Source organism: Poecilia mexicana, unplaced genomic scaffold (genome assembly GCF_051168715.1).
Source record: "Poecilia mexicana isolate PSO_F unplaced genomic scaffold, ASM5116871v1 scaffold_4, whole genome shotgun sequence".
NCBI classification, from domain to species: domain Eukaryota; kingdom Metazoa; phylum Chordata; class Actinopteri; order Cyprinodontiformes; family Poeciliidae; genus Poecilia; species Poecilia mexicana.
The window spans coordinates 8,357,096-8,378,258 of record NW_028263373.1 but is presented as its reverse complement, the minus strand read 5'-3'; the positions used below and the strand labels follow the sequence as shown (position 1 = coordinate 8,378,258).

Below are 21,163 nucleotides of genomic sequence, written 5' to 3'. Positions count from 1 at the left end.
CAAAGTTGCATCTTTTTTTATATATATTTTAAGCATGCTCTAAGAAAATTTTCTTTTCTATGAATAATTTGAAATCAAGTTCCACAGAAAAATCAGCGGGTTAAGAGTCCACGAATGCAGAATTATGAATATGCAGAGGTCCACTTTATCCACAGAAACACAAAAACATCTGAAAATGTAGGTGCAGAGGAGGAGTGAATGGCTTTGGTGTTTCTGAGGGCGACAGAGATGACATAAACTTGGCAGCTATATCTAACTCTCTACTTTTTGTTTTATTTTAGACAACTGTCCCTATTTCCATACTTTGAAAGCCCAGCAGAAAAATTCCGGGCCTCGGCTAAGTTCGGCTTTTGGTCGGAACACAAAAGAATAATCTCCCTCCTGCCTGTGCGTTTTACAGTTCCAGTTGAGGCTCCTGCCAGCAAAAGCCGAGAAGAGAGAATCCCCAGGCGAACCACGGGGAGGACATAAAAGGCAAGGAGGCTTCTCCCACTGAAAACTCTCCAGCGCTTCCTTTGAACTCTCCTCACATAAATTCTTGCTTTTCTTCCCACCTGATTGTCCAGAACGAACGTTCGACTGCCGTGCGTATATGAATCCTCGAGTCGTCCGCTATTATGGCGCAAACTGTGGAGACCGTTTCACGGGGAAAAGACCAGTGAATCAGCTGCTGGGCATTGGAGAGCGTGAGAAAGATAAGAAATCCTCAAACGCGCACTTGCAGCAATGTTTTGTTTCAGACAGAGCTGCTTCTTCACACAAGTGCACTACACACTCACACACACACACGCACGCACACAAAGTGAAGGCTGTTCATAATTAATGAGCCCAGCAGCAGGGAGAAGCATGAGAGGGACCAAAGAGCCATCGCATTTCAGCTGGCATTCGGCCGACCTTTCACAGCTTCACCCGGCCGTGCCTTTGCGAGCGTGCGCGCAGACTCGAGTGTGAGCGTGGGTGTGTGTGTGTGTGTTTACAATGCCTCGGCGGCAGGTGGTGGAGGGAAATGTGCGCGAAGAACAGGCGCCCGATGGCAGAGACGATTATGAGAGGATTCTTCTGTGGAGCTTTGATGAAGAACAGGAATGGCGATGATGAGGGTTGTATCCAGTGAGAGCATGTGTCAACTTCAGCTCAGATAAAGTGGCTGGAAAAAAGTTGGGAGTCGGTTGTGCAAGTGTGAAACACACGAGCATCGTCTGTCTGCGAGGATTTTTTGTCTTATTTCATTACATTAATGTCTGTGAATAAGTTTACACACGCTCATTAGTGGCATTAAGTCATATTAGTTAGATTTTTTTTATTGATTAACTGAATTGTTAATCAACTGGGGCTGATAATGCAACATACAATACAATCTCCGAGTGTTAAAAACAAAAACGTGGACCCACTCTCAATTTATTGTGAATTTTCTCCAATTCACACGTGGTCAAAAATATGCACCCAGGCAGAAATCACACACACTTAAATAATATTTGGATAAATATGAATTAAAGTTCTTCTGATGAACAAAATGGAATGGCCACCGAAAGCCCTGACCCCCAACATGTTGGAAATGTATGTACTGCGCTTAAAAACAGGATCTGTGCCAGTGAATCGGTACGTTTATACAAACTCCCACCCTTTTTTCTATGAGAAGTGATTAAATATTCAGTCGGGATTATGCCAGAAGCTGGCCGTTCCCTTCAAAATCCAAAATGAAGCACAACGTCCTTATGGATTTTTATCCAACTACTAGATATGTATGTTTCCTCCTCTGCTTTTTAAATTCAATCTTGTTCACCCAATTTTCAGAATCTCTTAAGGCTTTCCTGGATATAATATGTTCAGCCTGTAAAAAAAAAAAAAATGCCTCAACAGCAACATTAAGGAGCTCCAAGTTAATAATTTCAGATAAGTGTATGTAAACTTTTAACCAAAACAATACACTAAGCACCAATAAATTCAGTTTCCGACGTCGGTGCACTAGTCGTATGTTAACACATGCAGCTGTAACCTCCGGCGACTAAAGGCTTTTGCACTGACATTCCTGTCTGCATAATGAACGCGCACGTATGCTGCATTTCCCCCATACATTAGCAATAGAACGCCACACAAGCTGTGCAGCCTGAGGAGCCCAGCAGGGTGGTGGCCCATTTCTAGAAGCAGCCTGGGCTCCCATTATTCTGGACATCTTACACGTTGCTATTCTCTGCTATGAGGAAATAAAACGCAGCTCGACACTCGAGTTGCAAGCTGCGAAGATGTGGAGGTGTGAAGGAGGAGCCATCAAGCAAAGCCTGCGTCTGTCACTGCTGCCTACACAAACGGCATCGTCAGCCCAGTTTTTCTTCCTCTGATTTGTAACCGTGCAGCCTGTTGGCGTCTGTCTCTACTCAAAGGTCAACATTCGTGTTTGCGCGAGCCCACAAGTCTGACTTTTTTTACATCGAATTGTTCGATAAAACTGTCAGCAATGTCAGTCGGGGAAGATGCATCGCCTCCATTTCATGTCTTAATTAAAAGGAGCAGCAATACGCAGCGTCAACAGAGTCCTTATCTCCCTTCCGGTAGCTACTGCCGGTCAAGACAATTACCCAGTGTCTCAGCTTCGGCCTTAAAAGCAATACTTCTTGCAGTCATGTGCGTAACCAATTACAAGAACATTATTCAATCTCCTCAAGGCTGACTAATCTCATTACCTTGAAACTGAGTAATGGGGGAAATCACTTGACAGTACTCTACTGCTAGCGCTGTTAAATGACCCCTTTTCTATCCACTAGCACCTCTCATTGCCATCCGTACCTACAGTCTTACATTTACTAATCTGACCTATCTTTAATTGTTAATTCCTTGTCTTTTCATATATTTTGGAATAACATTTCTTACAAAAGAAAACAATTCAAAATTGTTTCTAACATAGAGCTGCTAATGATTATCTCTCACACAGTAATGTTACTCAGTGATATTTCAGGCCAACGACGCCTGACCAGACCACTGAGAAGATTAATAATCAAAACAAATACAGTAAATATGCTTTGCTAAGTGTCTACTAAGACAATTACTATATACACAAAGACATATTAGCGTCGTAGGTCTCAAAGTTTCGGGTATATTCCCTCATGTTGGGCTCATTATGGCATTGTTCTTGATAACTTTTTAGAATTACTATTATTTTTTTGGAGGCAGAATTAAGGTTTAGTCCTTTAGTTTTGTGGCCCAGACTTGTTCTGGTGTTGCGCAACCAACAAAACGTTTCCCTGGTGACAGGATGTCAAGTCTGTCCACCCCACTGCTCATTAGTCCACTGACATATGACAAACAGTGCTTAGACTTTGTTTCTTGAAGCGAGACAAACTTTTTTTTTTTTTCCTGATATGAAGAGGTGTTGCCTTTAATCAGGGAGGAGCTGTCAGGGTGACAATGGCACCCAATATGTATAATGGGATATGCTATGTTGGCAGGCTTCATGTGGACCCATCAACATAATTGCTGTCATTTTGACTTTTAAAAAAAACAGCAACTAACAAACTACTTTTATTTCTCTGAATATCCAAAGATGACTTGGCAAGAAAGATGAGGAGAAGAAGATGAAAACAGAAGTACAGAGATATGAGAGGAGATACGTTGTTGTTGGCGTTATGATGAATGGTAAGAATTAACCAGAAGCCTGATTAATGTGTTTGACCAAAATGAACAAAAACAGAAAAGAAATGTGTAAGATATTATGTAGGAACAATACTCCTTATGTTAGTTTTTCTGACAAGAGTTGAATATTAGACATAAAACCCATTCATGAGTAGAGTTCACATTACTGAGAGCTTTGAAATGAGTGAAGTTATTTTTCAAGAGGTGACACTGAAGGGTTCTCTGCTGCCAATACATTTTCATTGTTTTTACAAAATTTTTAAGAAGTAACAGCGATGTTTTTAAATTTACATGACTGAAGATTTTGTTGGCTACTGGGTTTAAACAAAAACTGCAATTTATTGAGGTGAACTAACTCCATTATGACCTAATTTATATTTTGTCAACCTGAATTTAAGAGGATTTTATGGATGTAGCATGACTGCTAATAAGCGGTTATAAAAAATATTTGAAAGAGTCAGTGTCACGATTTGATACTGACTTTTTTTTTTTTTTTACATTTCAGTTCATTTCTGTGTTTGTCATTTTTGTTTACGTCCTGTCATTAGTCATCGTTTTGTGTTTCGCTCATGAGGTTCTGTTTGTGCATTTACCTTTTTCACCGTTAGTGTTAGTCTTGTGATTCCCTTGTGTTTTAAGTGAGATCTCTCTGTGTTCACTATGTCAATTAGTTTCCTTTCCCTCAATTCCCCTGCTCAGCTCTCTACTCTCAGCTCTTTCACGTTTGTCTAATTATGCTCCCTGGATCTAATGTAGTTCTCTGCCCTTGCTCCAGTATATATACTATAAGCTCCCTGGGTTTCGTTACTCATTGCTGGTTCCTTCCTTTACATTGCTCATGCTCCATGTCCAGTTTCTCCTCATGCTCACCGATACGTTTTTAGCTTGTTTTATCACTAAACCTTCACTTTTGCTGACCTCTATTCCTTCTCTGCATTTTGGTCCTACTGTAAAACAAAACATGACATTTACGTTCATATGTTGCCTTGCTCGCATATATGCATACAGTTTCAGCTCAAATCAGGGATTTTTGATAGCCACTTTACTGTCATTAAACCAACTTTTAACCAATCTTGGAAGAATTTTTTTTTTTTTTTTAAGCTTTAGTTTCTTGGCTGGTGTCTTGAGATGTTGCTACATTCAAATGTAAGGACGGTCAACGTGAAACTGCTGTGATGCTGAAATCCCATCTCATCTCATAATCATGGTCGACTCCAGGGTTTTTATATGTGCCGGCTAAAGCGAGGTCACCGAAGTGACGGATGCAAAAGATAGAAAAGCTCGAGTTCCTTCCCTTATGTCCGGCTCTTTGTCCCCCCCAGCAATTATCATAAAACTCATATAGTGCAATTGCAGAAATCTGATGGCAGAAAAATTGGATTCAGATGCGTCGGAACTCATAAAACCCCAACAGACAGCGGAAATGATAAAACAAGCAGCGAGGGAGCAGAGCCAGCTGCTCGGTTATATCCTTCTTTTTGTTTTTCTCATTTTCTCTCACCTCTCTTGGGTTTCAGTCTCCCATTTCTGTGTGAGCATTTACCTGAATGCTTGCTCGTCCTTCTGCCTGGCTCTCTGCTTCTTCTCAACACTACACCGTTAACGTACTGGCTCTCGGCTGTCCATCAAAACACGCAAGTGGAGGGAACGGCTCTGCACCTCTGGCCTCATTGCTTTCGCGAGGATGCGCACGTGTTGCTAGGCAAAGACGAAGAAGGCAGAGCCTCCACATCGCTAGGGATGATTACAGAAGCCTTCTGACAATAGAAAAATATTAATAATTTCTCAAGAGAATGAACAGGAAGAATGTGCATGTAATGCTTTTCATAGCTATTTATGCACCCTAATCGACACACGGGCAACGGCGATGCTAATTAAATTTGTTTAATTGTTGCATTCCAGCATTGTGTTCTCTTGACTAAAATAACTTTAATTTCCATGAATGCACAAGGATCGTTTAGCAAACAAAAGCAGAGGGCAATCCATAAGACAAGTTATTTACATAATCAGAATCCTGCCACAGCATTCCTCGGATGAGAAACAAAACAGTCACAATCAGGACTTAGCAGAGCGAAGCAGTGGAATCTAATTACTGAGAACTGGGGAAGCCTTCAGCTGGGAGCGGTGGCGTGGGCCCTGAAATGCTCACAAACATTTGGATTAAAGCAAAATGAGCCTGAACACACACACAACAGAAAAAAAATACATGATAATGATCTTTTAATAAACTCGTGAGGGCAAAAAAGAAATGTGTGGAAGAAGAAATCCATCTGCAAAAAAGAATTAACGTCAGCCATTTGTTCTGCTCCTTTCTGCTAAATGTGTTTCGCTCATTAGGGGGGATAAAAAAAAAAAAAAAAGTGTTGGGGCACAAAATCCAAAGATTTGTCCAAAAGCTGCATGTCAGCAAATATCTCCGACAAACAGATCATCGCAGCTCATATTAATGCAAGCGTCTTGCTTTTGAGGTGTAGCTGTGGCTTCGATCACAACAGACAAAGGGGGAAAAACAAACCTTTGAGTGATGCATGGTTATGGCTGAGTGAAACTGCCTCCCTCCAAAGTCTATTACCAGCTTTCTGCGTCTTGTTCATTCTTTACCTCTATCCCGTGCATGGAGATTTACCCACTCCTTGCTTCTTATATCCTCTTTATTTAAATATTTCCCTCTGTCTCTGCAGTTTTTTTTTTCTCCCAACAGAGGCAACATATGATGAGTTGCTAGTAGGAATCGCTCCCATTCTGTCAGCATGAGAACATTTCTCTTTCTGCGTTATCCCGAGCAGCTATGACCGCTGTGAGCAAACTTTCAGAAGAGTTCAGAGGACAAATTATTATGAAGGGTGGACTTACATAAAAATTACACTAAATTAGGAAAACCTGCTATTTGAGAGCAAGTTGTACTATGACATAAGCAACAACTTAACTGGTTCAAAACGATAATAATCAAGTTACTTAGTAAAGCTGCTGCCACACTCTTTCGTGATTGCCACATAAATTGTTGTGTCTTTAAGATACTAAGTGGTGTAATAATGAAGAAAAGAAGTTTGTTTTGTGTATATAAAAGTATACAAAGTGGTTGTATTCTTCCATATACTGCATGTGTATTGGGATGAAGGGTGTAAAAATCACAGTGGGCTATTTTGTACATCCAGATTAGCTTTGAACATATTGCAATTATCTTGATTTTATCATCTTGATTTATTTTTCTCCATGTATATTTTAACAACCACCTGATCATGTTAGGCACAGAGTTAATCAACCCAAATCGATGCCTATAAACGTTCAAGTAGTCAGTAGCTAAATGTATTCAAAATATGGGTTGGCTTGTCCTCCCGTTGGAGCCTGTTCAACCATTTAGAGTTGAGTTTATATTCATCAGTATAGAGAAAGAGTATGCATTGCATATGTTGATGTTAAAGACTGTCAAATTCTTTAATTTTGTGTGTAAACACACAAAATTGTCGGAAAAGTATACTTTCTGTACTGGCAATCTCAAACTGAACTGTGTGTTCAAAACAGCATAGATTATTTCTGGCAATATAATCATCAGTTTTCTAACAATCATTAAAAGTAGAGGTGTATTCTAGATGTGTTATCTCTGGATTTAGAATCGTAACTTGCATCATAAGGCTTAAGTAACACCCGTTATGATCTCGACTTCCGTATTTAATACAATTGCAAGTCTAGTATTTCTCGTTGTGCATTACAGTTTGGTCCACTGTGTGGGGTTGTATAAGCTCACAGAGTATTGAACTGTGTGCTCCCTCACGAGGTGATAATGTGCTTCAAGGGGGTTAAGTACTCCCAGTTTCAAAAGGCAGAAGCTGCAGAGAAGGGGGAGGGACGGAGTTAAGTGGCTCACTTGATGTCCGCGCAAGTAGGTTGCCTTGAATACATCAGCTGTGAATTGATGGTTTAAACCAAAGATGGTCAGTTCTGGTCCTCTGGGATCCAGTATCCAGCTGGTTTTGTCCCTGATTCAGCAGACCTCACATTATATTTGAACTCTCTCCATAGCGTGTCAACACGTCCTGCAAGAATCCAATGATGTGCCATTTGTTTAAATCAAAAACATGCATAACTTTTATTTTTACTGTACCTTTGTGCATTTTTCTATGAGGTAAAACACAAAAAAATGCTTTCAGTTTGTGGTTGAAATGCAGCAGAATGTGAAAACGTTCAATGAGAGTGCTTTTATAAGGTTCCTTAAAACTAAGAAAAGGAAAAAGGATAATTTCACCTTCTGTGTAATTAAGACAAGGGCCTCTCGTGTGTGTCAGCTCCCTCAGGCTCTTCAGGAGACAGGAGATAAGGAGAACATCTTTTTTTAACCTCCCGCCACGAGAGAACTGTGGGTTCATCTGTTACTGTGGTAACTGACCCGGAGTTTTCCCTATTAACCCTGGTTACATCCCCAGCATCTTTTCTAACAACTTATCTATGGCAGCTTCCCACAGCTTGTCTTGCAGTCATGGACAGATAATATAATATAATCTCCTGTATTGAAGAATAGCAGGAAATACGCATTACATAACAAACATGGAGTAATAATGATGAGTTGGGCATTGTGGCTTTTCAATCTGATCAGTACTGGAAGGATCTGCCTTGTTCAGGTGAGAAAAACAAACAGGCAGCAAGAAAGCGTTGCCAGGGAAAATGTACAATGCACGGTTACCGTGGGGAGGGTATTGTGTTGCTAGGGAAACATGCATGTGGTCATGGAACTGAAGAGGACCAAATAGGACGGGGGAAATTGGGTGAAGAAGAAATGAGAAGGCACTAAACGCGGGTGTGGTGACGCCCAGACAGCGTTACCTTGAAGAACAGCTGTTAGCCATGTGCATGCTTGCTTTCCACGCAGTCTGGTGGAGAGGGAGGGACATGCTGAAGCTCCCCTGGCCAAGCAGCTTCAGTTCGATGGTTAACCTGTCGTCTGAAAAAGAACACCACCTAATGCAGACGTGGCAAACCTGTAGTAAGGGGTCCCACGCAGAACCCTAAAGTCCAATCTCTGGACTCTTATTAATAGATGCCTTACCAGCAGTTTAAAGATGTCATATTGCCAAGGCTTTACAGGAAATTGAAGCAAATTTCTGGAAGCGGTGGCAGAATTACAGTGAGTCCGTGGGGGTCCACTTTGACATTCACAATGGCTTACACATATATATAAGGATGGTACGTTTCAGTGCTTTTCCTGGTCTTGTAGTTTTTTAGTATTGATCCCAATGCATGCACACAGGCAGCAGCAGGTAAACTCAATTATACAGCGCAAATCTCTGATGATTACCAAGATTATCACATTACCCGGTATAGGAACACGTACCAAAGAGGATGTGTTGATTAGACTGCCTACAAAGTGTTTAGACAGCAAAGAGCGAGCCTGGGAGTTTTGTGACAACTCTTGTTGAAACGGAACAGTATCACAGCAGAGAAATGTCTATTTCTCTTCCAAAAAAAATGCAGTCTACCCTTCATAAGCATTCGTTTTCACTCTATCATGTCTGTCACTTCCTTAGCAGACTTTGACATAATCTTCACAGTGATTTTGTCTTAATATATTCTTGGCAAACGCAAAAGCAAACTGAAAATGTACTAAGATTTACCTCACTTTTATTTGCTTTCCAGAAATCCATCGCTGGCGTTTTCTTCCAGCACTTCTATGTGTACTGTAGGTGCGAATACTTGGCAAGAATTTAGCAGTGAGGTGACGGAGGTGGGGGAGCCGAGCTGAGAGTTTCCTTTCAGATGCTACAGTTGCTCTTATCTGCCACAAGAGAGACTTTAAAATCCGGTCAAATCAATCTTGCAAGCAAAAACACTTACTCGCAGACTTACGAGAAACATGTTCATGAGTATCCACAACTCCTCGTGACTCAAGTGTGCCACCTTTCATTTCTCAATAAAGGTTTAATGCTCAATTATGGCAGCATCGGTGGAATAAATAATGATAAAAAAAAACAAAGCCACGTCCACTTGTCTCTGAGTTTGCCCCAGAGTTTGACAGCAAGAGATGGGGAGAGCAGAGAGGCGCAGAGCTGTCTCTTGTTTAGGAAGGAGAGTGAGCCGAAGCTAACCATTAAAATTTCCCTGTAGCATCCACACTCGCTCACAGCTCCAATCTGTCTAACTATCTGGGTCAGAACTATTACTAGTAGGAGGAAGGAAACTCATTAGCGAGTCCACCGTGTCTGCCATTCTAGACAGACACAGGAACAGACGGACAGGTCGACAAACTAAATCAGATGTAGAAACGAGAACGACTGAGTTAAAGAGGTTAAATTTTGTGCACTGCTAGTGAAATGTTTACATACGCTCATCATGAGGATGAATGGCGTATTTATCTGCGGAGGTTTTGGATGGAACAATGAAAAAACATATATTTTTGATTAACTTAAGAATTTGGATCATAAGTTTGACTTTGTTGAAGGGTTTCTTTAACAGTGTCAAAGTAATGCTCACGTGTTCAAATTTAATGTTCTGATATTATTCATACTGAATATTTGGATATTTGTCTGATCTTTATTTCAGAACTGATGGAGTTAATTCAAGCTGGTGGGCTCAGCTTTGAAGCGTAGGCCATAATACTTTTTATATAGTCGAGGCTGAAGCTTTTATCTTTTCCAAAACCAGCTCAGATGTGTCGATGGGATCACTTTGCTGTTGGATGCTCCAATTTCTTTCAACTGCACGACCGCTGTACTGAACAGTTATACTGAAAACTGGTGCAGTTTTAAACCCTTATCTTGATTCTTTCTATGATTTTTCTTGCCAGTAACCCAGAATAGTTTAGGTTTTGGAGCAGTGGCTTATTATTTATCTAACACTCTCGCAGCCCGTGGTAATGTGAAACTTACTTCGTTGTAAACACTGACTCATCAGCTTGTGTCCAAGCGGTTCTTCTTGAATCATAGTGCGACAGTTTGAGTCAGATTTTAAGACTTGGACACAACTGAGGTTTTTAGTAAGACAAAGACCCCAAACTCACATTAAAACTGGTAGCAGCAAGCAAAAAGTATTGACCTCAAGCTTAAAACTTCAGGTCTGTGACAGGGAACCAATTAATTTAAGTAAACTCAAACAGCGGTCTTTTATCCAGCTAGGTTATACATTAACCTTATCGAAGACTTGAAACAGCACATGGTTTCTCTGCAACGTTTTAAGGGGATTTTAACCCAGCCTTAATGCACAGGGATATGTATATATGAGCAAGCATATTTAGTTTTGACCATGCAGATTTAAAAAAAAAAAATCACAATAAATTCAAACATCTGCACTAAATTATTCTTGTTCAAATTAATTAAATGAGCATGTATATAATACACATCTTTGCACCTGAACTTCTGCACAACACTCTGTGGAAACAGGAAACAACCAGGCTGTATAAATTTACTATTCCTGTCGCAAAGATGGAAATATTAGCAGTCTCCGCAAACCATAGTCGACTGCAGCCAAAGGACAATTTATTATATTTGGTTTGTCAGAGCAAACCTGACCTGAATGTAAACAAGTCATTCCATCATTTCTGCCTGCTATGTCTGACCTTTCCTCTGTTTTTTTTTTCTTCTCCTACGAGCAGAAACTGATGAGGGATGATGGCTTTTATTTTCCTCTGTTTTTTTTTATAAATCTGTCACTGTGTGTGTGTTTTATAGGAGAAATGTTTCATTTGAGAATATATTGCTTTCTGTACCCAATACCCACTGAAATCCTCCTAAGTGATCCACAGCGTCCCACTCAGCCTCTTTCGAACGGTTCCCCTGGGTGCCTCGTTAACAAAGGCTGCTGCCTGGAGACCAATTTGAACCTGGATTTGTTCTGTTTTGGGCCTTTGTGACGTTCTGGCAAATGAACACAAATTCTATCAAACCTCCACTAAAACAGACCTCAACCTCAGGAGAGGTGCATTGTGTAAATTAATTAACATGAAAAAGCTGTTGCTGCCTCTTTGCATTTTCTTTTATGTCCTTCTTTGCTGGCAGCTTGGAATTGGTTGGTTGTTCTCTCTTGCCAAATGGACGCGTTTGAGTCAACTAGCTGCCAAGTCCAACTTTTAGAAACAATCTTCTTTGTGGCACCTGCTGTCCTTAAGTAAGTTGCTCTTTGCATGATTTTGAAAGGACTCCGTCAAACGGCTGTGGTTTGCAAGTGAGCAAGACCAAGGGCCCACTTTTGCAAGTAGGAGCTTTTATCTAGTAGATTAATACTTTTTAAAAATTGGTTGGTTCTTGTTAAGTCACACACAACCATAAATGTATCAGATCTAAACAACAACCTAGCGAAATCTCTTTGCCTGTAGTTTTTCATTTGCATATAGACAGTCCTCAACACTCTATTCAACTTCTACCATGATGTGCAGGTTTTAAAGAAAATGATATCTGCTCGACTCCTGCAGGATTGCAGTGGAGCATGTGGCTTTAATATTTACAGCAGTTAATGGACGAGAGGTGGGAGCAGTCTGAACAGGGCACCAGTCTGTCAAGGAGACGTACTGGGCAAACAGCTATTCAACTATCCTAAGAGCAATTAGGAAGCCGGGATGCCTGCAGAAAATCGATGTATACACAGGGAGAACCTGCACACTGTCTGAACAATTGACCCAGCCAAGATTCAAAACCAGAATGTTTTTTGTTGTTGTTGTTGCAAGACAACCATGAATTAAAAAAAAAAAACTTGTAATGTTCAAATTACCACTTGACATGGGTCAATTGTCACAAACATTTTTTTTGTTAATCGTGTTCTTTAAAGTTAATTGCATTCCCTTCCAGTAGAGAAAAAGATTATTCATTGACCTTAAGTTAGGCGGCATGCAGTTATCACCAATATGCAACGATTAGTGCAATAAACTAGAATGTTAGCATGTTGGCTAACTGTAAATACTGTGCTTACATATGTTTAATTTCTACTATAATGCTAACTATGAATTATTGAGGAAACCTCTGTTTTAGGTCCAATAGTAACAATAAATCAAATGTTGGAGAAGCATTCTCTACTTAACATTGAGACTAATTTTGAATGATGTGTTTAGGCCTCGTTTCAAATGACCGGACTGTTTTTTGTTTTGTTTTTTCCATACATTTTTAGAAATATACGTCGAATCGATTTCTCAGCATCAAAATAATAACAATTAAACACGTCATCACTAGAAGCAAAAGAATTAAGTCAAAATTATCACAAATTTTAGACTAAGAGTTTCCCTGTTCATATAAAACAATTACACTGTTCTTTAATTGCATCTAAGGGCGCTGAGTGGGGCGGCATGGCATGTATCTTCCAGACACATTGTTCCATTCTATGGTGATTGCTTAAAAAGCAACTTTTGAGCAATCACCATTTTTCTCACTCTATCATATGTCTGTCTTATGTCTGAATGTCGCAGGAGGAAGACGTGCGTCACCGATTGCCTTGCAACGCATTTAACCTCACATCATATATAATTTGATCACCAGACAAGCGCATCACTTTTACCGTGACCTGAATAATGCCACAATAACCCAATATGACTTATCAAATTTACATGTTGATTTATATTGAATAAATGCGACTGGTAGTTTTTTTTTGTTGTTGTTGTTGTTGTTCAGATGATGCTCATGTTTCAAAGATTTGGATTTTATAGGGACGGAACATGTATCTAGCAGTGACCTTTTCTACCTTCTGATTTCAAAAACAACATCCTTTGAGCGAAAGGAGCTTTGCTGGAGTATCGGCTCCGAAAAGAAGCAACACGAGTAAAGAGAATATCAGAGGACGAGCACGAAATGCTCCAAATCGAGCCAAATATGCCGCTATAGTGAGATGACGCGTTGACGAAATACATTACAGAGAACGGTATCGACCTACATCTATTACCTTTTATCCACAAACGTTACGCAATTTGAAAAAAATAAAATAAAATAAATGAATAACAGAATGTTCAGTTAGGTCAGAGCTTTCAAATCAGTTTTAGTCTGTGTAACGGGGACACCTTTCACACTTTTCGTGAAGTATATACGTACACAACACTGTGTGTATTGCCACACTGCATGTCTAAGCTGTCTGACTAATGCATGCTGTAGAGAAGCAGATAAGAATATTGACGTTAGGCACTCAGGAGCAGCCATAAAGCTTCTGTAGTTTTCATATTTCCAGCCCATCTGTTACAATTATATCACAAATCCCATAGGATTTGTTTTTGTTTTTCAGATAGAGCATTAAAATGTGACAGAATCATATATATCTATATTAAATTGGCTGGGGCAAAATCCTTTTAGTTGTTACATATTTTTCCCAAACAGTGTTTGTCTTTATAGAGTAATATAGTATCTTAGAAATGTGTAAAAAGACCATAACCTCTTGAATACTTTAATTCGGTTGGAATGGAAAGGAAAGGAATCCAAATGACTTTGTTTTATTTATTGAAAATCAATATCTGGGTTTTATTTTTAATTTAAATTCATGACCAACTTTTTTTTTTTATTATTATTATTGCCGCTCTTGTTTACTGGGTTAGTAAGGTGACCTTACCAATCGTGTGGCCTAGTTCTCTGGTTCTGTCCTCATTTTGAAATCTGCAATGCTTTGCGATGACGAGAGGTTTATATATCGCTGCTATTAAAAACTGAATATTTGGGTTAACAGACAGTTCAGGATCTGACGCGCTCTAGAACATCTATCTGAAAACTTGTTTTAAACTCGAAGAAATAAAACACGTTTTGTGAAACATCCGAGTCTCTGACTTATGACGCAAGCCTATTTTGTACAATCTATTCATGAGATTGTGCAAATCTCGTGAACGCGAGTGACATGCACAGTCTCTGCTGCTGTAGGAGGGAGGTTGTGTGTGTTTAAAGTTCAATGCTGAGTGAAATTAAGCTGAAAGTTTCTCAAAACGGGTCACGGCGCAATCAGGGGAAGTAGCTTCAAGAGTTCACCATGCCGAGAAAACTAATGTTATTCCGGGGTGAGTGCTGCGACTACTGCATGTTATTCAAGTACATTTATCATATGCACAGCATATTTAACATCTCTGAGATGAAATTATGTACAGCTCAGTATCAGATGCACATGAAGACTATGCTGGAGTAGCAATGAATTAAAGCCGCGTATATTCAGACATTATTAAAAACACAAGGCAGATGTGCAATAGTGTGACAGGACTATAACAAAAAACACTTAAAAAAAAAATAGGCCATCTGAGACGAGTTGGGCTCAGATACTAATTGTAGCATATTTATACGTTTCTTGTTTCAACCGTTTTAGTTTCTAACTAATTCATAACATCATTCAGGGATATTTCTGTTGTTTAAGACATATAGGTGTGTAGTCTAAAGTACAAAAAATAACTGTTGCTTATCGAGATCGAATTTTTCATTAACAAAAAAAACAAATAAAAAAACACTGAAGCTCACCTTGCCCTCTGCATATTCCCATCCAGTTTTTTTTTTTTTTTTTAACGGGACAAATTGAGATAAATATAGTTCTCTACAGCTAACCTGATTTTAATCAAACAGGGGGAAAATGATGGGCAAACATCGTACCGGTTGCAAATCATAACTGTCCTCGGCTCTCCACCTCCATGCCCCAGTCATTACATTTGGACTATAAATAAATGCAGAGGCTGCCACACAAGCAAATGGAGCTGCCAACCTGAGAATTGGTGGCAGGAAGCTGAGAGGAGGCAGATGAGCAGAAGGAGTGACAATGAGGCCGAAATTAATCTTTGCAAAAGTTGGAAGGGCATGAAGTTAAAGCCGGGCAGTGGCTAATAAAGACAGGCAGCCATTTCAAAGCCCTTCTTTTTTTAAATATTAATTTGCTTTGTAGCATGTCATTTAAAAATACGCAGCAAATAAACAGAGAAAAAAACTTTTCCATTTCCACAATGAAAATATGTTGCGGTTGCAGCAGAAAGAAGAAGAAGAAGAAGAAGAAAAAACTCAATAAGAAATGTAGAGAAACAGAGCAGGCTCTGGAGCTGAGATATTTAGTCATCTGCTTTCTTTCCTTGAATAAAACGCTCTCACAGAAGCTTTCTGTGTGCACGCGCCCTTTGAGATTTACTCATTTGAACTTTCCAAAGCTACCTGCAGCAACAAGCTCCGGATCCAGATACGAGGCCGAGGCATGGCCAGCTGCGAAACAACATTTTCAGGTCTCGCTGCATCGCATCACCAGCAGTGACTCCGCTCCTCGTGAAAGATTCCGGGGGAAGGAGGAAGAGGAGGAGGAGGAGCATTTTATTCCACATTTCCATCTGATTATTTGAATACACAGATGCGTGGCAGGCCTTTTTTGTGTGTGGATTTATTTTTGCTTCATTTTGACGTCGCCCTGCATTGCACGCGTTGACGTAAAAGGGGTTTCTCTTTGCCTCTGGCCACATACGCTAGATGCAAGTTGTACGTGACCTCGTCAGGCCGGGGAACGGCTTTCGCCATCACCGGATTCTCGCAGCCGGAGGTGGCAGAGGGGAATCATCAGCGTCTCGTTATCGCCTCATCCTAAATCCTCACTTGCACTTCGCACACGTAGACATGCGTGGAATCTGAGCAGGACAGTTGCAGTTTCTAATGAGTATTCCCTCCACAATAATATCCATTAACCGAGTGCCAGCAGAGACTTCGTTTCCACGAAGACTCATTTTCTCTAATGCCGACATATTTTGAATAATGCAAGCGCTGTGAAGGCTGCAATTACATATGTTTACGAGGAGCGTAAATTAAGCTCCACGAGAGTGCTCTGATGATAAATCTAATAATAAAGAAACGGGGAGTTTCCTCCTAAGTTGAATCAATCACTGTGACTCAGAGTGTTTTGTCAGCTTCACGGGAGCAAATTTGATCCCGTCTCTAAATGACGTTTGTGAAATGTTGCCACAGCATCACGGGGTGATCCGTTTTTATCCAGCCATTTTTTTATTTTTATTTTTTTCAAATATTCAAGGATAAAACAAATGGGGCTGTAACTAAGAAGACAAACGTACGATCACAACACAATAGTAAAAATTTAATGAATTTCAAAATGTACTCGTTTGTTTCGTTTGTTATAGTTTGGCCCAGTCTTAAGCTACATTAACACCTCCTGTCAGCTCCGACCAGATTCTGCTGAAGAACAGCATCCAAAGACGTCATTCTGCCACCACCGTGTTCTAACAAGGGGTCGATGTAGTTTGACGAACGTCCGGTTTGCATGCATGTCGGTCAAAAATGTACATTTTGTTCCCATCTTGTGACTTTGCAGATGTTTATTCGCAGAAAATGTCAAAAACCATGAGGGCTTTTCCTTTTACTTTACAATCGTGCCCTGCTGTGTTGGTCTCACCAAGTCCAAGCCAATAAAAATAAAACACTGAAATTCGTGGGCCAAACTGACAAAATATAAAATAGTTCAAGTAAGTAGTTTTGCACACAGCTTGATTTATCGTTATTTGTGATGTTGTTGCCTCTTGCAAACTTTTGCAATAATCAGTAACACCAAACAAGGCTGAGGCAGTAGGAGCCACTGCCATGCACAACTTTTTTAAATATCTGTCTGAACTTTTTGCAAGCTTTTAAAGACACACACACACACACACACACACACACACACAGTTATTGGACTTTTGATTTAATGAGCAAGAGAAAATATTCTTCAGAAACATCTGCATCATAAACCAGTTAATCTATAACAAACTACTTAAGTGAAATTGCTTGTGGGGAAAAAAAAAAATCTTTTCTGAATTTAACCACCTGCCCACAGAAAGCTGTTGAAAACCTTCATGTTAATCAGTGAAACGAACCAACTAATGAGCCAGACTCGCTCTGCTCTCTAGCTTGTTACCGTTTCCTTTGATTTTCTAGTGGGCTCTTTCTTTTTTTTAATTTTAAGTCTTTGGCTGTGGGCATATTGGCTCTGGAGTAATTTTCACTAACATGCTCTCTGATTGTGCACGTCTGTTTCAGACACCTCACACATCATGAAATCTTAGGTGGGAATCAAGCTGACAAACCCATGAGTCCAATTTGATTTATGCATTCAAACTTGTTAATAACTCACTAGAAATGACTTTATGTCCAGCATCTATTTGAGGCACAGCACATATAGTCATGTTGTCGCACCAGAATTTCTTGAACAATTTCAGATACTAAAGAAATAATGAAAATAAACCAGCTTAAGCTATACAGTGAAACACTGACGAACATTCAAGAGCTGCATTACGCACAAAATCTGCTGTCTTTTTCCAGCTAAAGTCATCTTTCCTTTTTATTTTTTTTTTATTTTTCTTTAGCAGCCATTCTTTTGTGCTATTCAGTGTTCATCTTGTTGCGCTGTACAAGCTGCCAACTTCATCTTACTGTAATACTTGGTCACACTTGGGCATATCTGTAACGGCGCCAACAGAACAGCTCCACTGCGTTACAAATCTGAGCCATGATTCACTTTCTTTTCATCATGTCCCCCCAAAAACACACTTTCACGTCCAAAATGACTGCGGTTAAGGAGTGAAAACATAAATCGGTCAGAGTTGGAGCTCTGATAAGTGACGGACGGGTCAAACGATGAAGTAAAAAAAAAAAAAAAAAAAAAAATCAGATTCACTGTATTCATTAAATACATAAAAACTAAGAACTCCAGCCATTTTCAGTCTGTTGAAACATCCACCAACTGTATTCTCTCTCACAGACTTTCAGTTGAATAGATTCGGTAAAGCCGAGGGACGTCTTTGTACATAAACATAATTTTGTAAAATCTGTCTGAGACCTCACAGTGTTTCTTGTGTTCTGGTCCTCAGGGCAGCAAAACCAGAATCTGACTTCGAAGAAAAACAATTTCAACCATTAAAAGCTCAATCAGTGCAGCTTCGCCACTTAATGCACATCTTTGTGCATCCTCTTAGCCCGGCAGCCCGTGGAGAAACAAATCTTTGTCAACAGATTTTTTCTTTTTTCTCAAGTTCAGCTGGTTCTATGTGAAGCAGCAAAAACAATTTAGGACACGTGATGCGCAGAGCAACAGGCAACCAGGAAAGAGACCTCGCTCCTGTAAGTCCTCCCATCTCATTCCCAAATACCAGAGAATCACAAGATGCTTGGCTTGGTTGGTGATGTGTGAAGAGATGAGGCCAGATAACCCATGGACATCCTAATTTAATCATGGATCAAATTGGTAATTCAATTTGTGGATTCAGGGGAGAGAGAAGAGGAGACGGGAATAAAAAAAAAATAAAATACAAAAAAGTTAAGATGCAGGGCGGAAGAAGTTCCTCATAAGAATTGACTGGTCACATCGCTCACCAGTGGTTATTGACTAAATATCATTCCCATCATCATTTATTTACCCGATCCCAGTAGCTGATCCCCCAAGACAGAAGGTTAATATAAAACCTTCTGTCTTGTCTATAAGCCCTCAGTGTGTAAGGAGATGCTGAGGTCTCTGTCTGTCTCCATCTTCCCGCCACTATCCGTCAATTCTCCACACTGATCTGAGCAGTGAGAAGGGGGCAACTGTAGCTCAGCGTGGAAGGAACCGGAACAGTTCAAGACGGTGTGAAAAATCAAAGTGGGAATAGAATAGAATAGAATAGAATAGAATGGAATAGAATAGAAAGGTGCCTACCTGAGGTAACGCAGCGGTTCTATGGTTTCAGGCTCTGCCTCAGCTGAGCTGTGGTTCATCTTGTCCATCTGTCTTCACCCACCACGAGTCGGTAAACAGGAGAAAGGATAAGCTGTGCTCCCCCAAAGAAAACACTTCCGTTCCTTCTCCCTGACTCTGGTTGAATGGACGGGCTGTGTGTCTGCGTGTGTGTGTGTGCGTGTATGAGCGCGAGTGTCTTTTTCCTGGGAATAGACTGTGAAATCTAAATGGACTCTCTCTCTCACCCTCTCTCTCTCTCTCTCTCTCCACAGCTCTTGATTGGTTCAGATGCTGGAAGGTAATTACTGGCTGCTTCAAAACACACACGTACACCCTTGTTCACACCGACACACACACACACGCGCGCTCTGCTTCTTGTCTCAATAACCTTTCCTCTCTTCTCTGTTTGTTTTTTCAGCTGCAGGGTCCCCTCCGCTCATTCTCTGAGAGAAAAAAAAAAAAAAAAGGTCTGCGCTTTCTGTTGCTCTCACACGGAAATCCAGCCAATTAAGAAGCAGGAGCCCCGGTGCTCTGACGGCTGATTGGCTCCCGGTCGTGGCTGTTTAGTCATCAGCATCTCCACTGGTCATCGCATCACTTAAAATTTGACCAGACAGGTGCATACATTAAACACATTCTCCTCAGGATTGCTCCTTTGAAGCAAAAAAAAAAGATCATTTGATGCAAAATGTAGAAAAATTGAAGAGGCCCTGAATGATAAATGTTAAAGGAAGAGGGTTATCTTCACTTACATTAATTTGTTTTTTTCTCTTGACATGACATAAGGGCATTTGTTTCTTATAACTAAAGAAACAAATGCCCTAAAGATGGTATGAGCAATACTGCACTATATGCTGCACTAATATACGACAAATCAGCAAATGGGGATTCAAAGTTCACACGCCTATCCATCTCCAGCGGTCATTGGGTGAGAGGCGGAGTACAGCCTGGTCGGGTCACCAGTCCATCACACAAAGACGCACAACCCTGCACCTGGGTAGACTTAAGGGCAATTGACCCCAGCACCTTCATGACCCAAAGCAACAGTGCTGCCCAGTTTTCGTTCCTTCATGTTAGCTTTTAAAATAAAATAGGACAGGAAATAAAATAACAAATTAGGCCTATAGGTCAAAGTGGGAATGTTCCAGATCCAGATTGACAAAATGCTAATGGACTAGCAACAGGACACTGGGGATCACATTATTTTAATTCACAGGTCATATATTTAAAAAAAAATGAAATAAAAGACAGCCTCAAGGAAGCTGTGTTCTGTGCCTGTGAGTTCCTAAAATCTCATTTCCAAATATGTCATATATGAGTGACTATAATGACAATCTATTTCCATTATCGGTGTAGTTTTGCTCATTCCACATTACAGTGGCTCTCATTGAAACGTCTTCATGGCATCCCTTCAGAAAAACAAGATTTTCTTACAGGAGGACTCTGCTGCCATCTATTGTCCACAACAAGCAAATGCAAATCCGATCATCTTAACTCGGAACATTTTAAAAAGAAACTTGGTTTTTGTAGGCCTCTTGTGTAATTACCTCTGAGGAAGACTGCTCTGCAAAAACACAAAATCTTACAAAGTAATTCTGGTCTTGTTTCTATACCAGAATATACGTTTTAAATTGCCCTTAATTTTAAAAGCAATTAAGGGCTTTTTAAGGAAGTATTTGCTTTAAACAAGCTCCTATTTCTTGCTAAAAAGTTTCTTGTAAGTTACTTCTGTCTTATTTTAAGTGTGCTAAGACATTTTCACTACAAACTAGACAAAAAAAATAGTAGGCAACATCTGAAGTTTATGCGATGTGGAGTAAGTTGAATCTTGATGAATTGTTTATAAAAAAGAAATTGAATGTAATGGGGAAAAGTGGCTCTTATTTAGGAAAGGACAAGGATGGAGTGTGTGTGTGTGCGTTTAGGTATATGGCTTAACTTA

General features: G+C 40.1%; 1 protein-coding gene across 1 annotated transcript in view; it reads right to left on the bottom strand.

The window, feature by feature from the left end:
* Positions 1 to 19,912, bottom strand: part of yjefn3 (YjeF N-terminal domain containing 3) — a 63,631-nt gene extending 43,719 nt beyond the window's left edge. The window contains exon 1 of the mRNA XM_088004884.1: positions 19,201 to 19,912. Coding sequence (XP_087861010.1) covers positions 19,201 to 19,268 — 68 coding nt within the window. The 5' untranslated portion in view covers positions 19,269 to 19,912. The remainder of the gene's footprint in view (positions 1 to 19,200) is intronic.
* Positions 19,913 to 21,163: the final 1,251 nt, after the last annotated feature.